At 40.8% G+C, this 17697-nt stretch overlaps 2 protein-coding genes and 1 long non-coding RNA gene across 11 annotated transcripts in view; 2 read left to right on the forward strand and 1 right to left on the reverse strand.

Annotated features, from left to right (window-relative positions):
* The window catches only part of neo1a (neogenin 1a), a 141997-nt gene extending 133931 nt beyond the window's left edge, over positions 1-8066 (forward strand). For 6 of the 7 annotated variants that reach the window (XM_061277124.1, XM_061277120.1, XM_061277121.1 and 3 more), the window contains 8 exons: positions 578-646; positions 1476-1611; positions 1997-2241; positions 3307-3399; positions 3669-3824; positions 4749-5036; positions 5553-5689; positions 6268-8066. In XM_061277124.1, the coding sequence (XP_061133108.1) occupies positions 578-646; positions 1476-1611; positions 1997-2241; positions 3307-3399; positions 3669-3824; positions 4749-5036; positions 5553-5689; positions 6268-6354 (1211 nt within the window). In that variant the 3' untranslated portion in view covers positions 6355-8066. Of the gene's footprint in view, positions 1-577; positions 647-1475; positions 1612-1996; positions 2242-3306; positions 3400-3668; positions 3825-4748; positions 5037-5552; positions 5690-6063; positions 6245-6267 lie in introns of those variants that run through there. The other variant, XM_061277123.1, reaches the window with a different exon arrangement.
* On the reverse strand, positions 8046-9596 carry LOC133153076 (uncharacterized). 2 transcript variants are annotated; one of them, XR_009714243.1, is made up of 2 exons: positions 9420-9596; positions 8046-9112 (listed from the first exon to the last, which is right to left on the reverse strand). It is a non-coding gene; the product is annotated as an uncharacterized LOC133153076 (long non-coding RNA). The 2 variants fall into 2 exon arrangements; XR_009714244.1 differs by having other exon boundaries at positions 8046-9142.
* LOC133153074 (sorting nexin-1-like) lies at positions 9043-17111 on the forward strand. Of its 2 annotated transcripts, none has more exons than XM_061277127.1 (15): positions 9043-9195; positions 9572-9716; positions 12322-12449; positions 12584-12650; positions 12768-12811; positions 12896-13037; positions 13330-13408; positions 13525-13600; positions 13690-13803; positions 14855-14948; positions 15091-15296; positions 15528-15671; positions 15765-15845; positions 15945-16016; positions 16136-17111. In XM_061277127.1, the coding sequence occupies exons 1-15, from the start codon at positions 9076-9078 to the stop codon at positions 16184-16186; spliced, it is 1563 nt and encodes a 520-aa protein (XP_061133111.1). In that variant the 5' UTR covers positions 9043-9075; the 3' UTR covers positions 16187-17111. The 2 variants fall into 2 exon arrangements, with proteins under 2 accessions (XP_061133111.1, XP_061133112.1); XM_061277128.1 differs by having other exon boundaries at positions 9060-9195; positions 9590-9716.
* Positions 17112-17697: the final 586 nt, after the last annotated feature.

Raw genomic sequence — 17697 nt, forward strand, 5'->3', positions numbered from 1 at the left:
GCTTATTTAATTTCTATTCCCCCCAATTTGAGAATAATAATTTCTGTTGATTTTTGTCCTTCTATTGGTTACTCTTCACCGGAGTAATGACATATAAGGTGCACATCTCACATTTTAGTTCTTTAGTTGCGGTATTTGTCAGCTTTCTTTAGTAGTAGTGTATTTTCTTTTTCACTTAAATCAGTTTCAAATTGTTCTGCAACTGCCTTCTCACAGACTTGATCTCTTGTTCTGTTTTCTTTTCACTTGCCACCCTGCTAACCTGTGGTTTATTTGTATGATTTTTTCTTCTTCTTCTTTTCTGTGCTTCTTAAGCTGAGTCCTCTGACAAAATGGCTAATGACCAAGGTAAACACCTCTCACACTTCATTTTTGTGTGCACACTTGTGAGTCTGCTCCTCTTGCTAAGATTTCCAACTTTCCAGCTTTGGCTTATAGCAAGTTTTAGATTGGAGTCTAGCCCATTGACCTACACGAGCCAGTAGGATATGCCAAAACCAGAATCCATTCATCAATTTAAAGATTTTCTTTAAAGCATCTTTTCCCTCATGAAGCCACTCTTTGTGTCCACTGACAGCCTCAAATCTTCCATCGAAGCCTGGGCCTCCAGGCAACCAACTTCCCCTTGATCCTGGATCAGCAGTTGGTAAGATTTTTCAACATTTTTAAGCTTCAAATCAAAATAAGTACAGTACATGCTTATAATCTCAAATTGATTATACTTTTGTAATAGACATATTTAGGGATGGCCAGTATTGTTGATTACTCAGAATTGGTTTAATTACGCAGAACTGACTGTTGATTGATTTGGGGGTCTGTAAAAAAGAAAAGAAAATATTGCTTCGAGACGGTCATACCACTTCAAAGCCACCAATTGTACCATTTTCTAGGGTCACTCTAATTTCTTTTGCCATCTTAGCTTGCATGCTATGACAAACCCCTATGAGCAATATTATTTCAACAAGAGTTCACCACAAATACTTTTAAAAAATAACATTTGATTACCATAACCGATTAATTTCCATCCAGAACATTTAGTCAAATACCCATCCATTGTCGTGTATGGGCAAAGCAAGGCAGTTTTATTTATTTCCCACATTTCATACACAAGACAACTCAATGTGCTATACTAAACCAAAACCACAACACCCTAAAAGCATTTAAAAACAGCTAAAGACATTCAAAGGCCAAGAAAAGAGAACTAAAGTCGCTTACTAAGAATTATTAAAAGAATGTACAAGCAAAGATTTGAAGGTACTAGTTTTCTACAATTACTGACAGTGAAAGCTACTTTAATGCTTCAAAGACCTTAAAATTAGTTTGGAGCGGGGAGGTGGCAAAGTCTTTATCCTGGATTCAAAAGGATTTACTGTGTTCACTTCTGTTGACTTTCGTGCAGCAGAACAGCTTGTTTGCTTATTTGATGGTTCTGCATTCACATTTACCATGCTAAGTGATAAGTGGTCTTTTTCAAGGCAAATCCGGTATGGGAAGCAATGAAAATCACATCCTGGTCATCGTCATCATCATCTCAGTGGGAGCGTTCATCATCATCCTGGTAGTTGTGGGGGCCTTCCTGTGCACACGGCGCACCACGTCACACCAGAAAAAGTAAGCAAAAACCATCACACATTTTTCTTTCTTTTTTTTTGGGTCTATAAACACTTAAATCTTTGAATTATGAGTTCACTACTTCTCTCGGCTGTCTGGCTCTTACCAATTGTAGTCCCCATGAGGCAACAAGAATTGGATTTACAGAAGGTCTGCTTCTTCCATCAAGATTTCCAGTCTGTCATAAATTTCAAGCAATCATTGTAAAAAAAATAGATGTCGAATGTTGTGCTTGTTTATGATCATATCAGCACACGCAGACTGTTCTCTGCTGTTGTAACATCCAGGAGATCCGATTACACGAACCACAGACGGTTTTATGGTCAGATGGCCTCCTTCAACGTGAGGTCGGTTCCTCCATTAACCTCGCCTTTACGTCACACAGGAAGCGGGCGGCCTCCAAGTCGTCCAATGGCTCGCACAAATACAAGGGCACCTCCAAAGATTTGAAACCGCCTGATCTTTGGATCCACCATGAGCGGCTGGAGCTCAAACCAATGGACAAGTCACCGGAGCCAAACCCGGTCATGACCGAAACACCCATCCCGCGCACCTCCCAAGACATAACTCCAGCAGACAGCGGCATGGACAGCAACCCACATCTGCAGCAGAGGCGAAATTCCTACCGTGGTCAGTCTGTGGGAAGAATAACTCGTTCAATGAATGTTATGGTCATATGATGTGACTCAGGCTTTTGAGTCAGACAGTCGTTGCTAGGTTTTAGCTTGGAATTGTGCTCCACTATTGTTTAGCATTGCAATGTAGCTTTTTCCCCCCATAATTCTTCCCATACGATATTGACTTGTACATCTATGAGAAAAGAAATATTTTGTTTTTAATTATTTGGCCTACATTATACGATCACGTTGAGAAATTAAAGTCAAATTGTTTATTTGTAATTTTATGATTTTATTATTGCTGCACTGCATCATTTACATTTGGCATTTTACCCCCCATAATGCAACAGGCTCTTTACTTTCGGATAAATATACCTCGCGGCATTATGGGGGAAAAAAGGCAGAATGAAAATCGTGCACTGTAGCCACAATAAAACCACAAGATTAAGAATACTTTTCAAACATATTAGTATGATGTAAGCCAAATGGTTAAAAGTTTTTTTTTTTTACTTGCGCATACCTCGTGGCATTGTGGAAAAAATGCTAAGTTTTTAGCATTTGACTCCAAATAAATTTGAACGTATTTGCGAGCCAGTTTGGATGTATTTGCGAGTACGTTCGAACGGATTTGCCAGTCAACATATTTTTAGTTTATATTGGCAGCTCCGCACTTCCATAAATATATCTCATTAATGTTGCCAAATGCAGCAGCCCCTCCTCCCCCATTGTTGTTTGTCTGTCTAGATCCAACTTCTGTTCAGTTAGCGCCCTCTTTACACAGTTTCTCAGTAACTTTCTGGAGGTCTGCACTCAGTGTTCCAATTTAAATTAGTTTGATCATTTTCTTGTCTTGCCAGTCATATGCATGCTTTTCATACACGCCATGTTCACAGAATGACTGCTCCACCTTCTTGCATCAAAAGTGTTTACCAAATTTTACGATATCTTTTTACAATTGGGTCAAAATGTAGGACTTTTTAAAGCATCTGAAATGAACCATGGTTCAAAATGGATTAATCTCCAAAAAGGGCAGAGTAGCAGCTCTTTCTGATTGGCTGGTTTCCACCATACTTTTTAGGCCATGAATCAGAGGACAGCATGTCGACCCTTGCAGGCCGGCGGGGGATGAGGCCTAAAATGATGATGCCTTTTGATGCACAGCCACCTCAGCGTAAGTGTGTGTGACCAGAGGTGTGTCTGAATGTGTTTGATAAGTGAGCGTGTCATTGTTTACACTTAGTAAGCTGTTGCTTTGAAAAATGCAAAAATGGGAGCACCACGGATTTCAGACATCTTGTACCCGGATTAATTTATTGCAGATGATTTTGTTCTTGACAAAGTATGAAAGCGTGTGAATGTGTATGTGAGCGGAAGTGCATCTACATCCTTCATCTTCAGCCTTTTCTCATGATAAACCTCCATGTCCATTTGAATCCACAGCTGTAATTAGCGCTCATCCCATCCATTCCCTCGATAACCATCAGCACCATTATCACATGGGCAGCCTGGCGTCGCCCACGCGCAGCTACCTCTACCATCAGGGCAGCGGGCACCCTCGTGTGCATCCCTGCAGCCCTGTCTCCCATTTAGACACAGGTGAGATACTGCCCCGTACTGGTCGCCGGAGGAATGACAAAAAAAGGACGCTCATGTTGACTCGAGTCATTCTATTCCAAAAAGCATGTTTCCACCTTTATATGTTCCATTGTTCTCTGCCTCACCCGTTTTACTGTCTTCTACCTCAGATGTTATTCAGTGAAGTCTGCCATCAAAGTTGCAATTAAATGTGCTTAGTGTTGTAGCAGCAGCTGTTGTTGCACGACACGGCGGTTTTTAGAGTGGAGAGGATTTGGACCAAGGGAAGTGACAGTAGTGAGGAACAACATATGGCCAAATTTGAGCAGCCAGATGTGCGTTTTTGTTGTCGCTGTTTCTTAGGTTTCGTATTCTTTTATAAAAGTTTTAAAAATAATAATTGAATATGCAGACTACGTGTAATTCGTGTCATCAGTCGTTCTGTGCAGGGCTGCTTCTTTTAGCGGAAACTGCCATCTTGAAATGCTAATTTGCTTATTAAGTAACATCTCATTTACTAATTGCAAGGCCGCATCCTATGAAATTATGTGATTTGTAAAAGGCATTGTCCAAGACTGGGTGGCTAGAAAGTGCTCTTCTGGTTTAAGCGCAAAATTATTATTGTCTGGTATCTTGTTTGTGGTGATTACTGCACGACTCAAAAAGTGTTAGGAACATGTTTGACTCCCAGGCCAAATTTCAGGATGAACCTAAAATGCAATATAACCCACAGGTAAGCTTCATTTGGCATTTTGATGCACATGTCACATTTTGCACAACGTGCTTAAGATGAACGGCAAAATTCACAAGGCTTTTGAGCTATGAATCGACTACTAAATTTCCAAGGAGGTGGATATCGCTATATCTTTGTGCGACTCATGCAGCTTAAGCTTAAGAAAAATCGCTTCCTCATCGGTCTCCTCCCCCTCCTCTTCTGTCCTCCAGAGCCGGTGAGGAATACACCTTGTTCGGAGCCTCTTCCTCCAGCTGCCTCATCCTCGCAGGCCTCCTGCCCCTCAGAGATACTGGCAGAGCCCGAGGGCAGCTACCACGGCTCCAGCACCACGGAGGAAGAGTGCTGCTACACCGGCAACCTGCCGCCCCTGCGCTCGGCCCACCCGCACGCCCACGCTCACCCTCTGAAGAGCTTTGCCGTGCCTGCCATCCCAGCTTCGGGTCACCCTAGCTTCGAGTCCCCGGCGCTGCCCAGCACTCCCCTGCTCGCTCAGACTGGTGAGCAGAACCTTCTGGCATTCCATAGTGTCTTGTGTCATGTAAGCTCCACGCTAGTAGGCCAGAATGAGATTCAAACCCAGAATCCCAGAATGTTGGTCTTCTTCTACCTCATTCACTGATTTGGATTTTCTAGCTAACAACAAGTCAGTGATCATCACTGATGGCTGGCATAGTTTTGCTGCATGCTGCAGTTTGTCATATCTAAAAAGCACGATGACAAATATCTCCAGACTCATCACAATTCTAAATTGTGCTTTTTAATTAGGTTTGTGCCTGTTTGTTTTTAGTTCAATTGAAGACGTATTCTTTAAACGGGTAGTTATAAATTGCGTGAGTGTATTAAGGAATCTAGGGATAATGCATCGATGTGAAAATGGCTGCAAAATCACAAGTATGCACATTTTCCCCCGGATTTCTGGTTGCCACGTAGCACCGCCGCTGAATGTTTGACACCAAGTTACTGAACAACATGGTGCTCATGAAATTTCCGCTTGGTATGTTCACCTGATTCAGGGCCTCCCACACACCCCCATGTCGTTAAAACAGCCTGCATTGGCACTCTTGGAAGGACTCGAACGCCAATGATAGTCAACGTGCCCAACGCCCCTGACGTCCCAGAGACGAGCAAGATGCTGGAGGATGTAGACAGCGTGAGTATTGCGGCCTGCAGACGTCTCATGCTGTTCAATACTGAATTGTTTTAATGTGCCAGAAATGTAACCAACACACTGTCCTTCCAAATCCATATCAGGTTTTCTTGGGGCACTGGATTATATAGCTAGCTGCAGATGTACTATGATTTTAACCACGGTTTCTGTTTCCTCTTTCTCTCTTCATTCTTCTTTAACTTCATTCTCACCCTCTGTTGGCTGTAATTTATGAATCCATTTACTTTTTTTATGGCTGATTAATACAAAACCCACAATTGGAATGTCGGGTTTATTGTTTTGCTTCTTTGCTTCTGCTGGTTTATTTTGCTTTCATCTGCTGTCGCTTTCTGGTCATGTAACTTCCCACGCTTCAGTCCGATTGATCCATCATCCCCTCGCTCGCCTCACCCCACCCATTTGACTCCCCCCCCCTCCATTTCCTCTGTGAAAGGTCCCTGACTGACCCTCTCCTCCTCTCCTTTTCTCCTCCCTCCTCTCCTCCCCTCCTCCAGGTGCTTGCCTCCCTACCCCCCTGCCCCTCCCCCGCCCCTCGCAGTAACCCTGTTCCTCTCCCTCAGAGTTACGAACCAGATGAGCTGACCGAGGAGATGGCCCACTTGGAGGGCCTCATGAAGGACCTCAATGCCATCACCACAGCACCATGAGCTTACACACACACACACGCGCACACACACGCGCACACACACTACACTCCATACAGATAAACCATTGGCACAGGAAAGTTAAAAAAAACAACATTTGGGAGCAAGTGGCCCATGGACACACAAAATGACTTCTGTGGGACCCCCAACCCCCCAACACTTTTCGTCCTGCAAAGAAAAAAAAACTCCTAGGAACTTTTTTGGCTCACCTTTCTCAATCTCAGGAAGGAGATGGCCATGGCGCTTCATGTTTTTATGAAGAACCATTGTCGGAGACAATGAACTCGGTCAAATGATTGTGATCTTACGTCCTCAGCAAAAATACAAACATGTTTTGTTTGTTCGGTGCCACATGACGATGCACGTCTGTCAAAAGTCCAACGACATGCTAGTATTGATGTTGGTCCATGCTGTCTCTGTGTTTCTTTTGTGCGTTTTGTATATCTATTGGGCAGTTTCAGTGAAGTGAACATTGGACATCCGCCTTCTTTACAACCCAACATTATCCGACATTTAGTCATGTATGTTTGTATCCCCTTGTACCTCGATTGTATTGTTTTCTACCTTATTGTATTCTTTATTTTTTACATAAGTATCCTTATAAACATGTACATGTGTTGTTTTTATTTTTTTTAATTGCATCATTTTTTTGATTCGAAAGGAAAGTGTCACAAAGGAGTTCTAACATTTTGCAAGTTTTCTTTCCAGCGGGGTCTCCTTTCTAAAAGCCTTACTGCCGTGTCTGCAGGTTGGAAGGTTAAGTTGACTTGGACTCAGGGTGCTGTCCCCACAACCCCCTCCCCTTCCTGGCACACTCACACTTATACTGCAGTCAAACAATCACCTACAATAGACCAGTTGTCTTTTTTTACAACGTGAGTGTGTCGTGGTGTTTACACTCATTCCCGGTGGCCCCTCGAGTGCAACATTATGGTTCTATTATACGTGAAAGACATGTTGGCCTTTAGAACGGGACTCATCATTTTTGTAAGAAGAAAAAAAGGCTAGTTACAAGCCTGATGTCAAGTCTACTTTCCTATCATTCTGTTACCCAAAGAAATTTATCATCATCATTTGCAAACTCAATTTTTGGGATGTTTCTCACATATCCATTATCATGAATGTCATTATTAGTGTGGGAGATTTTAAATCATGGATACAAATCTTCTCTTTTTTTTTATTTGGGGGTACGGGGGGATGTTTGATCAAAAACAAAACAAAGATGGGGGGACGTTTGATCAAAAACAAAACAAAGATGGAAGTTAAAATAAATAAATAAGGGCCGGACTCCATTTGGGAAATTATCTATTGAGTTGTTAACAGTTGAAACCTGTATTGCACTTTTTCACAGTTTTTGGAAAGTAAATTTCTTACATATCTTGTGTTTTGAATATCAAATGCTGTTTGTGTAGTGTAGTTGTCCTCTAGGTAAAGCAGCAGGCAGCTGGTCTTGTTTTATTTTATTTTTTAAATTGATTATTTTTTTCCTGCTCCAGAAATGATACAAATTTGAGCAGGCGAGTGTTGATTTTGCAGCTCATGGTGAGGAATTATGTTGTTGCTTGTTCATGTACAGAGATTTCTTTGCTTTCTGTAGAAAAAAAATCGGTGGCTTTTTAAGAAAACGTGAAAAACATGTCTGGGAGAATTTTTTTTTTGTATGTATACAAGCTAATATGAATACTAACAAAATAAACATTTCATGTTTTATTTCAGCGCAAATATCCAACAAGGCCAAATAGACAACGTGTGCAATTGTTGTAGCACTGGCCACCACATTAGGTACATCTTCCCAAATCTGGACCTAAAATCACATTTACATTTTTTTTATAAAACCTAAAAGATTTCATAAATGTCAAGTAAACTGGCAAAATGTTCTGGACTCCTCACACACAGATGTTGCATTATTCATTTTTATGAAGTAATTTACTGATATCTGTGATAAACATGTTCCAATTAAAATGTTGTCCGTTCGATCAGTTAAAGCCCCCTGGATTGATAATGAACCAGATGCTGCATGAAACAGTTTTTCTGATAAAGTATGGTAATGTATCAAAACAAATGCAGGGAATTGGTAAGTTTACAGATCATTGGAACAAAATCACCAAAATGAACAGACAAAACTAAATTATATATTGCAAAAACATGGGAAAAGGTTATGGAAACACTTAAAAGGTGATTGGCATGAATGAATAAAATGTGGATTTCTGGAAATTGACGGTAATATAACAAAACCATTTGATATTGCAAGCTAGTTTAATCATTATTTCGTTAATAAAGTGATTAGTATAAGAATGTGTTGCCTGGGTGCAGTAACATTTCTGATTCCATCGTTAAAAAAAACTTCATCGTAGATAAGGATTGCAACTTTGAATTGAAAGTGATATGAGCTTGACAAAACGATTTTAAACTTTAAATGTACTAAACCTTGTGGTATTGACAGTTTTGATGGGAGATTCTTGCAGCTCACAGCCACGGTCAACCGAATTTTCCATCAAATGATGTTTTCATCAGTGTTTTTCCACGTTTATGTAAGACAGCCACTAAAAACTTTTCAAATACATATTGGTTCATCTCAATGCATCACGCAAGGACCAGTCAAGTGCATGGAACTATCAAATTGAGTCTTCTGGTAATGTGCCATTACAACCAGCAGAGGTCGCTCCAACAACTTGCACCTCGCCGTCTGCCTCAGTGACGTCATCGACCCTCACAGCAAAGAAAATGGCGTCCGACTCGTCTCGTAATCCTCCTCCTTTCCCTGCAAACGACGAGCCAGAAGAGGGACTGTCTGACTTGGTAGATGGAGACAGTGACGAGGGAGAAGATATTTTCGTCAATAATGTAAGTTTACGTGTCCTTTTTTACCCAAGTTGCCCAGTCATTGATAACTGGATGCAGCTATGCTTAGCTAGCTGACTTGTCTCAATCTTGACTTCTCTCATTTTTGCAAAGTAAAATAATATATCTGCTATGTTGCCAATGATGATAATCGTGGTAGTCCACGTGACACAGTGTAAATGTAATCAAAAATCCAAGCCAGGGCCGCGACCGATTGATGTGGTTACCTCAGATGAACTTCCCATGATACGTGTGGGCTCGAACTCTTTAACTTTGGCTTTGGTGGTTTCTGATGGCTTTGATTCACAGAGGGCCGACCTCCACAATATCCACGTTTCTACAGCGTCGCTTTCAGAATGTCTTTCTTCGCTTGACATAGATGAACACCTGTGTGCAGACTAATAAATCCATGAATCGCGGAGTATATCAGCGAGGTGGCGAGCTCCCCTCCGGCGATGCAAGCAGCCGCACCAGCGCCCAGTCCAACGGAGTCCACTCTGACGAGGACGACGATCTGTTTGCCGGTAAAAGCCCACCCTATACTTACAATTGATATTATATTTAAAAAAATGAGAAGACAAAAAAGGTGATGTTGGTTTCACTAATCAATGTCACGACAAGTCTATTTTCTTTTCCTTGCATTTCTCAGTTTACAGACAGGACTCACAATGACCTTTGCGTAGTTGAAGAAATAGTTGTTTACGTTTATGAGCCACAACAGCTCACAGTTATTACAAGGACAAATTATTCAAAGCAAAAATAATCAGAACTGCATCTTAAAATCACAGAAGAGGCTTCTCTCACTTCTGAAGGAAGTTCATTCCACAAATGGGCTGACCTCGAAGTACTGCAACGCTGCATCACATTTAGTTTTTGATCTCTTTTGAGGAACATTCAGACAAAGGCCATAGGCTTTACCTTGCAGGACAATAAAACACGTAATCCACAAAGTATGGAGGCGCTTGACCGATCAGCGGTATGTGGTTCAGTTAAAATTTGGACTGAATCCTAAAATGATCACAGAGGCTGCAAGGATGAGGTAAAGAGGGACATTTTAGAAAATAAGAGTGATGTGGCTCAATCTATGGGCTTGAGACAAAAATTGGCATTCTGAGCAAACTGAAGATGTTCTAATGAAGTTTTGTCCATGTGGATGAAGAGAAAAATCTAAAATATTTTTACCTGTGTCATCAATTTTAACTATCTGTATGTATTGCTTATTGTCTTAATTAGTTGTGATTGGATTTGCGTGCGAAAATATGAGTGGTTATGGTGAGATGGTGGAACAGGTCCTAGATCAGAGTATCTACCCTGGTGGAGTCTTTATATGTTAAATGAATCACCCTTAAAAGGCATTATTTTTCTCGGTTCCAGGATTTGCTGGTATTCTTAATTATCAAAGTGAAGAATATTAATGAACAAAGATGAAAAAAGAAGACTAATAGGGCTATTTTTTTTCCATCCAGGTAAAAACTATGCCTATGATTGTCTTTCAAAGCATTTTAATAATAAGTTACCCAAAACTATTTTCTTGCTAAGTATTTTATTATTTATATCTACTTTTCTTTTATTTCTTCACCTTGCTAAACCCTGCAACTGCTTTAGAATGTACTTTTCATTACAGTATGTGTAGTACATTGAGTTACCTCATGTATGGAATGCTCTATCAGTCAATGATTCACACAGTGATGCTGCAAAAAATTACAAAATTTCATTTAATTGTAAAGTGAAATTATTTACAGAATTTATAACAAGTCATGCATCTTTGTCCATCTATCTATGCCATTGACTTAATGACAGACAGCACAAATAAAGTATATTCTGTTAGAGCAAGAGGTTTTATAATTGCCGTGCGAACACTTTTTGTCACATTTTCTCTTTGGTGGTATGCCATAAAATGATTCAAACTTAAAATATGTGCCTTGTAACATTGCACACTTGGCAATTTGAAATTGTCTGTCTTTTTTAATTTGATTGTTTGTTCAGCCCAACTAATTATTAATTTGAGATGGCAGGCAATTCACACCTCTGAAATGAAATTTGTATTCCGAGCAGACCGTTGTATAGTTATTTAGATAATTGGACATGAATTTCCTAAGCAAAAGATAAATAGTCATATTCTGAAGGAGCATAGCCTGCGGTGCTTAAAGTGTGCATTCAATTGCTCCAGCCAATTGAATGAAAAATGCTGATGATGAACTTTATTACCATTGTAATTCTTGTTGAGCCATACACACTTGTCAGCACGTGAATAGAGCCTGCCGGAATGTGGGTGTATAGAAGTACTAAATGTGACAGTCTACCAAACATTTACTCTCCAACCGACTTGCGGTGCAGATGAAGTCAAGGTGACGTAAAATCTTTTGTTCATTCATGATCACATTCTCTGCCTAGTTCACCTGCATGGTTAATGAGTTCCAATGCAAGAGCTGTATCAAAGTATTTAGCCTCAAGAAAAATAGTAATGCTCACTTTTTTTGACTGTCGCACAAGTATTAATTACAGTTTGTCCCACCGGGTAATGTGTAGCTGCAGGGATACTTTTATGTGCGGATCTCGTTGCATTTTTATCAGGAACAACACTTGCAGCTGCTTCAAAGCTGATGAATATGACATCGCACAACATAACTAGTCATCCACTTTTGTTCGGGCATGCCTTAGCAAATCCAATTATGTGTTAGGAATAGAATATATTTTGGTAGTGTATAGAAGTGCACTGTGTCATCTTCTGAAAGGGTTTTTTATTTTCGTCTTTCAAAATTGCTGTCCAATGCAGTTGGACACTAAAGACTGTTTTTGTCCTTTATTTGTAGACGGCTCGCGTTAGTTTTTCCAGGAGTAGCCAATGATCTACCCACTATGTAACAAATGCTGTAATTAAAGCAAAAACACATGAAAGGAAAGAAGGATGTGCAATGCCTGTCATTAATCAACAGCACAGACATTGAACGGGTTGGTCAACCGTAGTTAACAGTGTGCCAAGTGCCGTGTAAAACTACCTTAAGGCATGCACTAAATATTATGGAATTTTTTTCTGAACGTGTTTTGTTTTGTCATTGAACAGAGTTCAATGAATGAATCTCGTCTGTATTTTCTGGCAAGAGAAAAATACCAATTTTCTTTCCACAGATGCCCAACTAAGCACGGACAAGTCTGGCAGCTTTGGCCAAAAAGAGATCTTCAGCTCCTCTGGCTCACGTCCAATCTCCTCGTTTTCTCCGAGTCCTGCCGACATGCCAGCCCCCTCCTTGGAACAGGTACAGGCCTCAGCCCTGCAGGATAGCGGGAAAAATTAATTGCCAACACGCTTTCCCAGTGCCCACTCTCCAGTTATGTGCTTAAATTGGCAAATGTATTTTAAGAACTGGAAACTGACAGCACATGTTTGCAGTTGGAGGAGGAAGAGGAAAAGGATACTTTTGACGTGGATGTGGCTGTCACCAACCCCGAGAAAGTCGGTCAGTGTTTTTTTTTTTAAGACTATTTATTTCTGCGTGTGAAATAGTGACCTTTCAGCAAGTCTCAGCAAATGTTTGTTTTTCCGCATCCAATTTGCTTTCTTTCCATTCTCCCAGGTGATGGCATGAATGCGTATATGGCCTACAGAGTATCTACAAGGGTTTGTAGCTCTATGACTATGTTTCTGACTTCAAGTAGTGTGTAATAAATATCTTGAACAAAGTATCTTTGTGTGGCCCTCCAGACCTCCTTGCCCATGTTTCGAAATAGGACCTTCTCTGTGAGGAGGCGCTTCAGTGACTTCCTGGGACTCTATGAGAAGCTGTCAGTCAAACAGTCACTTCATGGATGCATCATTCCACTGCCACCAGAGAAAAGTGTTGTAGGTGGGCCTTCTTTTGATTAGATGATATTGATGTTGAAAAGCAGCTTTGTCACAGTGCTAGTTTGCTTTATTTGTGCTTTATTTCCCTTAAATTAGCGTCATCCATGTCACCTTTGCTTCTTTTAGTAACCCCAAAACATCAAACCTTCTTTAACCTATTAAACATGACTTCCCACAATGGGAATGCTTAAATCAAGGTAGCTGCCCCTTCCAGATCGATTAGCTCAGTGCAGATTATGTAAACAAAATATGAGTGATGTGTACCATCAATTGAGTGAGAATTCTATTGACAGGAATGACCAAAGTGAAAGTGGGGATGGATGACCCATCATCAGTAGAATTTGTGGAGAGACGACGAGCCGCTCTGGAGAGGCAAGATGTGCACACGTTTGATAGTGGTTTTATTGAAGGGCATATAAAGAGTATGCTGTTTTCATTGTTGTGTGCGCTCTGGGTCTTGTTTCAACTGATGTGTTCTCGTTTTGCAGGTATCTGCAGAGAGTTGTGGCTCACCCTTTACTGTTACAAGATCCCGATGTGCGAGAATTCTTGGAAAGAGAAGACGTGAGGGTTCTTTGACATGCTCTCCTCCTTTTTTGTCTCTTAGAATGATGGACTTTGAAAGTGGAGAATCTATGTGCTTGTCTTTTCAGTTACCCAGAGCATCAAACACGCAGGCGCTGAGTGGAGCTGGCTTCCTTAAAATGATCAATAAGGCATCAGAAGCTGTCAACAAGATGACCATCAAGATGAACGAATCCGACACTGTAAGGGGATGTGGTGTGTAGATGTGAATAGCTTTATTTAGAGGTGAAAACACCTCATCACTTGAACCACAAGCTTAGATCAGTGTCAAAAGTCCAAAATTATTCATTACTCATTTAGTGGTTATGGTAAAGAGAGCCTGAATTTCAGTATATTGTGCAAAGGTCCCAAATTGTGTCACTGCTAAGTACATGTCAAGAACTATCCCATTCTAAAAATAACACTGGCTATATAGTAGTAAGAAAGAATGAGAAGTACTTTTACGTGTACCCATCCATTTTTACAACAGCTAATTCTGTTGATGGTTGTTGGGAAACTGAAGCCTATCCCAGCTGACTTGAGGCAATAGGCAGACTCAAGCCGGGGCTGGTCGTCGTCCACTTACAGGGCACATTGAGACTGACTCACTGTCACTGAGTGGGAACTGAACCTGCATGCTGACAAATATTCCCGTCCGGTCGTTAATATGCATTCCCGGTTGGGGCATAGCTGCGCCGCTACAACCATTAGGGCAGAAAACATTCGGCATCGGGGCGGTTGGAGTTGCTGACAAATTACAAAAAGAAATATTAATACAAGTCAAAAAATAATACATCGCAAGACATTTACTGCAGAGAGTACAATGGCGATTTGAATTTGTATGTGCTCAGCTTGGGCAGATTCGCTAGCTCCAGCCCGTATTCCAAAACGATGCATGTTCGGTCGGTTCATTGATGATAAATTGCAAAATTATAGCTGTGTGTGCCCCGCAATTGGCCAGTGAGTGAGCCATGAGGGTTATTACCACCAACGGTCTTGTTTGCACTGTAGCACTTTGACATTTGGTGTCAAATGTAAAGTGCGTTATAAATCAATGTTTTTATTAACACCGCCACTCATCCAAAGCCAGCTCGTCTTACACTAGCATCAATATTGAACATAATGGGGTTGGAACTTTCTAGACTGACTTGTACTTGAACTTCTGTTTTGCATCAAACATTTTTTCCCTGTTGGCACTTGTTGAAATATGAGATTCATTTCTGACTTAGTTTTGAGACTTGTCTTCTTTTTCAGTGGTTTGAGGATAAGTTGCAGGAGGTGGAGAACGAGGAGCAACAGTTAAGGAAGCTCCATGCTGTGGTGGACTCGTTGGTCAATCACAGAAAGGGTGAGACACATCTGCATTTCTTGTCAGGAATTCATTAAAAAGGGTCAACAGAGTTAAAAAAAAAAAATAGAGGGGAGGGGGGGTGCCCAGATGTTTCACGTCAGTCTTCTGAGAATTACACGGATGTTCTCACCCACACCAGAGCTATGCGGAAACACGGCAGTATTTGCCAAAAGTATGGCCATGCTGGGGAACTCTGAAGAAAACACCGCTTTGTCCCGGGCACTTTCCCAGCTGGCAGAGGTCGAGGACAAAATGGAGCAGCTGCATCAGGAGCAGGCTTCCAGTGACTTCTTCATTTTTGCCGAAGTGCTGGCTGACTACATCCGTTTGCTGGGTGCTGTGCGGGTAAGACAACTGGGCAGTCTATGAAGACTTTGCCATAGGCTCAGGAAGCATATAAATAAACAAAACTAACTCATCCAGAAAAAGTGAAAATAAAGGTTTGGTTTTCCAACCTTTGTCAGTGTATTGTGTACTGTAGTGTTGCTATGAAAGATTACTTTGCCATTTTCAAACCGGTTCTTGGATATTAGGTGTCACGTTGGCTTTTGTCAACCACTCTCTGGCCGTCCACAGGGCTGTTTTGACCAACGCATGCGGGCGTGGCAGCGATGGCAGGAGGCTCAAAGTGCACTCCAGAAGAAGAGAGAGGTGGAGGCAAAGCTCCTGTGGGCCAACAAGCCGGACAAACTGCAGCAGGCCAAGGAGGAGATCGCTGAGGTACGCACACAAACAAGTTGTGTCTATGACTTGTGAATAGCATATATGCTGTGTCATCACTGATTTCATTGTGTGTTGTCGGCGTGTGCGCAGTGGGAGGCTACAGTTACACAACACGAGAGCGATTTTGACAGAATCTGCATGACGGTGCGCAAGGAGGTTCTCAGGTTTGAGGTAAGTGTTTCAATTGACTTGCTTTAATGGTCAGAAACAGCATTATTTTTAATTAGCAAGGAATAGAAAAATTGAATTCATCCACTTTTGTATTTGTAGAAAGAAAAAAACAAGGACTTGAAGGCCCAGATCATCAAATATTTGGAGTCGATGCTTCAGTCTAAGCAAAGGGTAATAACATCAATCATTTATTGCACATTGTTACCACTAAATGACTGCATTTGGCTTTCATTGTTTTATTCCGTATTGTAAACCGTCTTGTCATTCTTCTCGTCCTATTTCTATTCCAGCTTATCAAGTTTTGGGAGGCTTTCCTTCCTGAAGCCAAGGCAATAGCTTAACGAAGGAGGATGGACATTTTTTTACAACCCATCTGCCTTTTCTGAACATGTTACCTCTACCACAAACTGAGAGGACCATTTTGAGACACAAAACAGACTTCCATCTGCTCTTGTATTCTCGAATCTTGTACAGTTTAATATTGATGCGCTGCATAAACCTTTGTTTATATTCCCTACTTTAAAATGCAATGAATGAGATTCAGGAAAGATGAGCCAGGTCATAGTATTTGTAAAGACGACATAATAATTAAAAGTCTTTCACAAAGAGGCAGGCGTGAGTATCCAACGTAAATGTTTACACTGAGGTGCAGATTGAGAGTAACACTGTTCCTAGTTTACATTGAAGGTCAAACGTATGGACAGACATTCCAGTGTAGCCATAGATGAATTGTCAGATTATGTTTTGATGCAATTGAATGCATTGCACTGGGTAGAAAATCATTTCTTAAGTCTTAAGCCACTATTGACGTGCTCAATTAAAGACCTGGCGCATTGCTACTGGGTATCACATAGGACCTATGTGATCCGATAAATGTTACAATAACAGGGTGACAATCTTGTCAGAGCAGTTATAATTGGAGGAATGACAAGTCAGTCACAACTTTGTTCAGACTGGATGAGGAATTCTTAGTCAAGATATTCGTCTTTTGGAGCTGATGCTGGCGCATATGGTTAAATAGCTTCTTGTTGTGTAAAGCAACATATGCAACCTACAAGAAATCGTCCAATCACTATTGACTTACTAGTCAGAAAATATACTTTGGTCAAGACATGGTATTGATACACTAGTTAAACAGTTGGTTTTTGCAACTTTTGTGACTTTGGTTTTTCTGCCATATTTCCATAAAAGTGTGCTAGCACATGTTTTCTTGGAAATGCTATACTGATGGTTGATTTTAAAAAATAAATAAAACATCAGGTTACACTTTGTGCAGTTTTTTGTATTTTCACTGAATTCATACTGTCAAACTAACAGTGGAGGATGACTTAAAGTTGAGCAGCAGCATTGAGCATTGGGTTTTAATCTGTCTTGTCTCTTTAAGAATTTAAACGACCAATCCTTCAAGTATTTCGGAATTATCTTGCTAGGCTAGGAAAGAGAAAGAAAACTCTAAAGTAAAACCAATCTGAAGAGTGTGGACAGTCTTCCCTTGGGCCACATGGTGGGTTGTGCTCATTATACCTCTGAGGCAACCCAAACAATTTACCTCAACTAGTACGTCTTGATGCGGAAGAGCAAAAGATCTATTTTGTGACACTCCCACAGATTGAACTTCCCACCCTGCCATATCTGTTTGAATTTGTTTTACACTGAACTTGTATATGTATTTAGCCATGTTGCAAGAACTTAGTCCTGTGCTACCAGTAAAACCTCCTCCCGTCAGCAGAATAATGTGAAATACCAAAATTGATGTAAATATGAATTCTGCTTTCAGCTTGGTCTTTCCAAACTGGTACTTTACATGTGTTGAATAGAAATAAAAAATCCATTTTTAGTGACAATTATTTTA

The sequence above is a fragment of the Syngnathus typhle genome, linkage group LG4, assembly GCF_033458585.1.
Source record: "Syngnathus typhle isolate RoL2023-S1 ecotype Sweden linkage group LG4, RoL_Styp_1.0, whole genome shotgun sequence".
Taxonomy (NCBI): Eukaryota; Metazoa; Chordata; class Actinopteri; order Syngnathiformes; family Syngnathidae; genus Syngnathus; species Syngnathus typhle.

What these genes read in the sequence shown, in the direction of transcription:
- LOC133153074 (XM_061277127.1), top strand. Translation starts at nt 9,076, where the DNA reads ATGGCGTCCGACTCGTCTCGTAATCCTCCTCCTTTCCCTGCAAACGAC. An exon ending in CCTACAGAGTATCTACAAGG is followed by an intron (nt 12,812 to 12,895) that starts GTTTGTAGCTCT and finishes GTGGCCCTCCAG; the next exon opens with ACCTCCTTGCCCATGTTTCG. An exon ending in AATTCTTGGAAAGAGAAGAC is followed by an intron (nt 13,601 to 13,689) that starts GTGAGGGTTCTT and finishes TTGTCTTTTCAG; the next exon opens with TTACCCAGAGCATCAAACAC.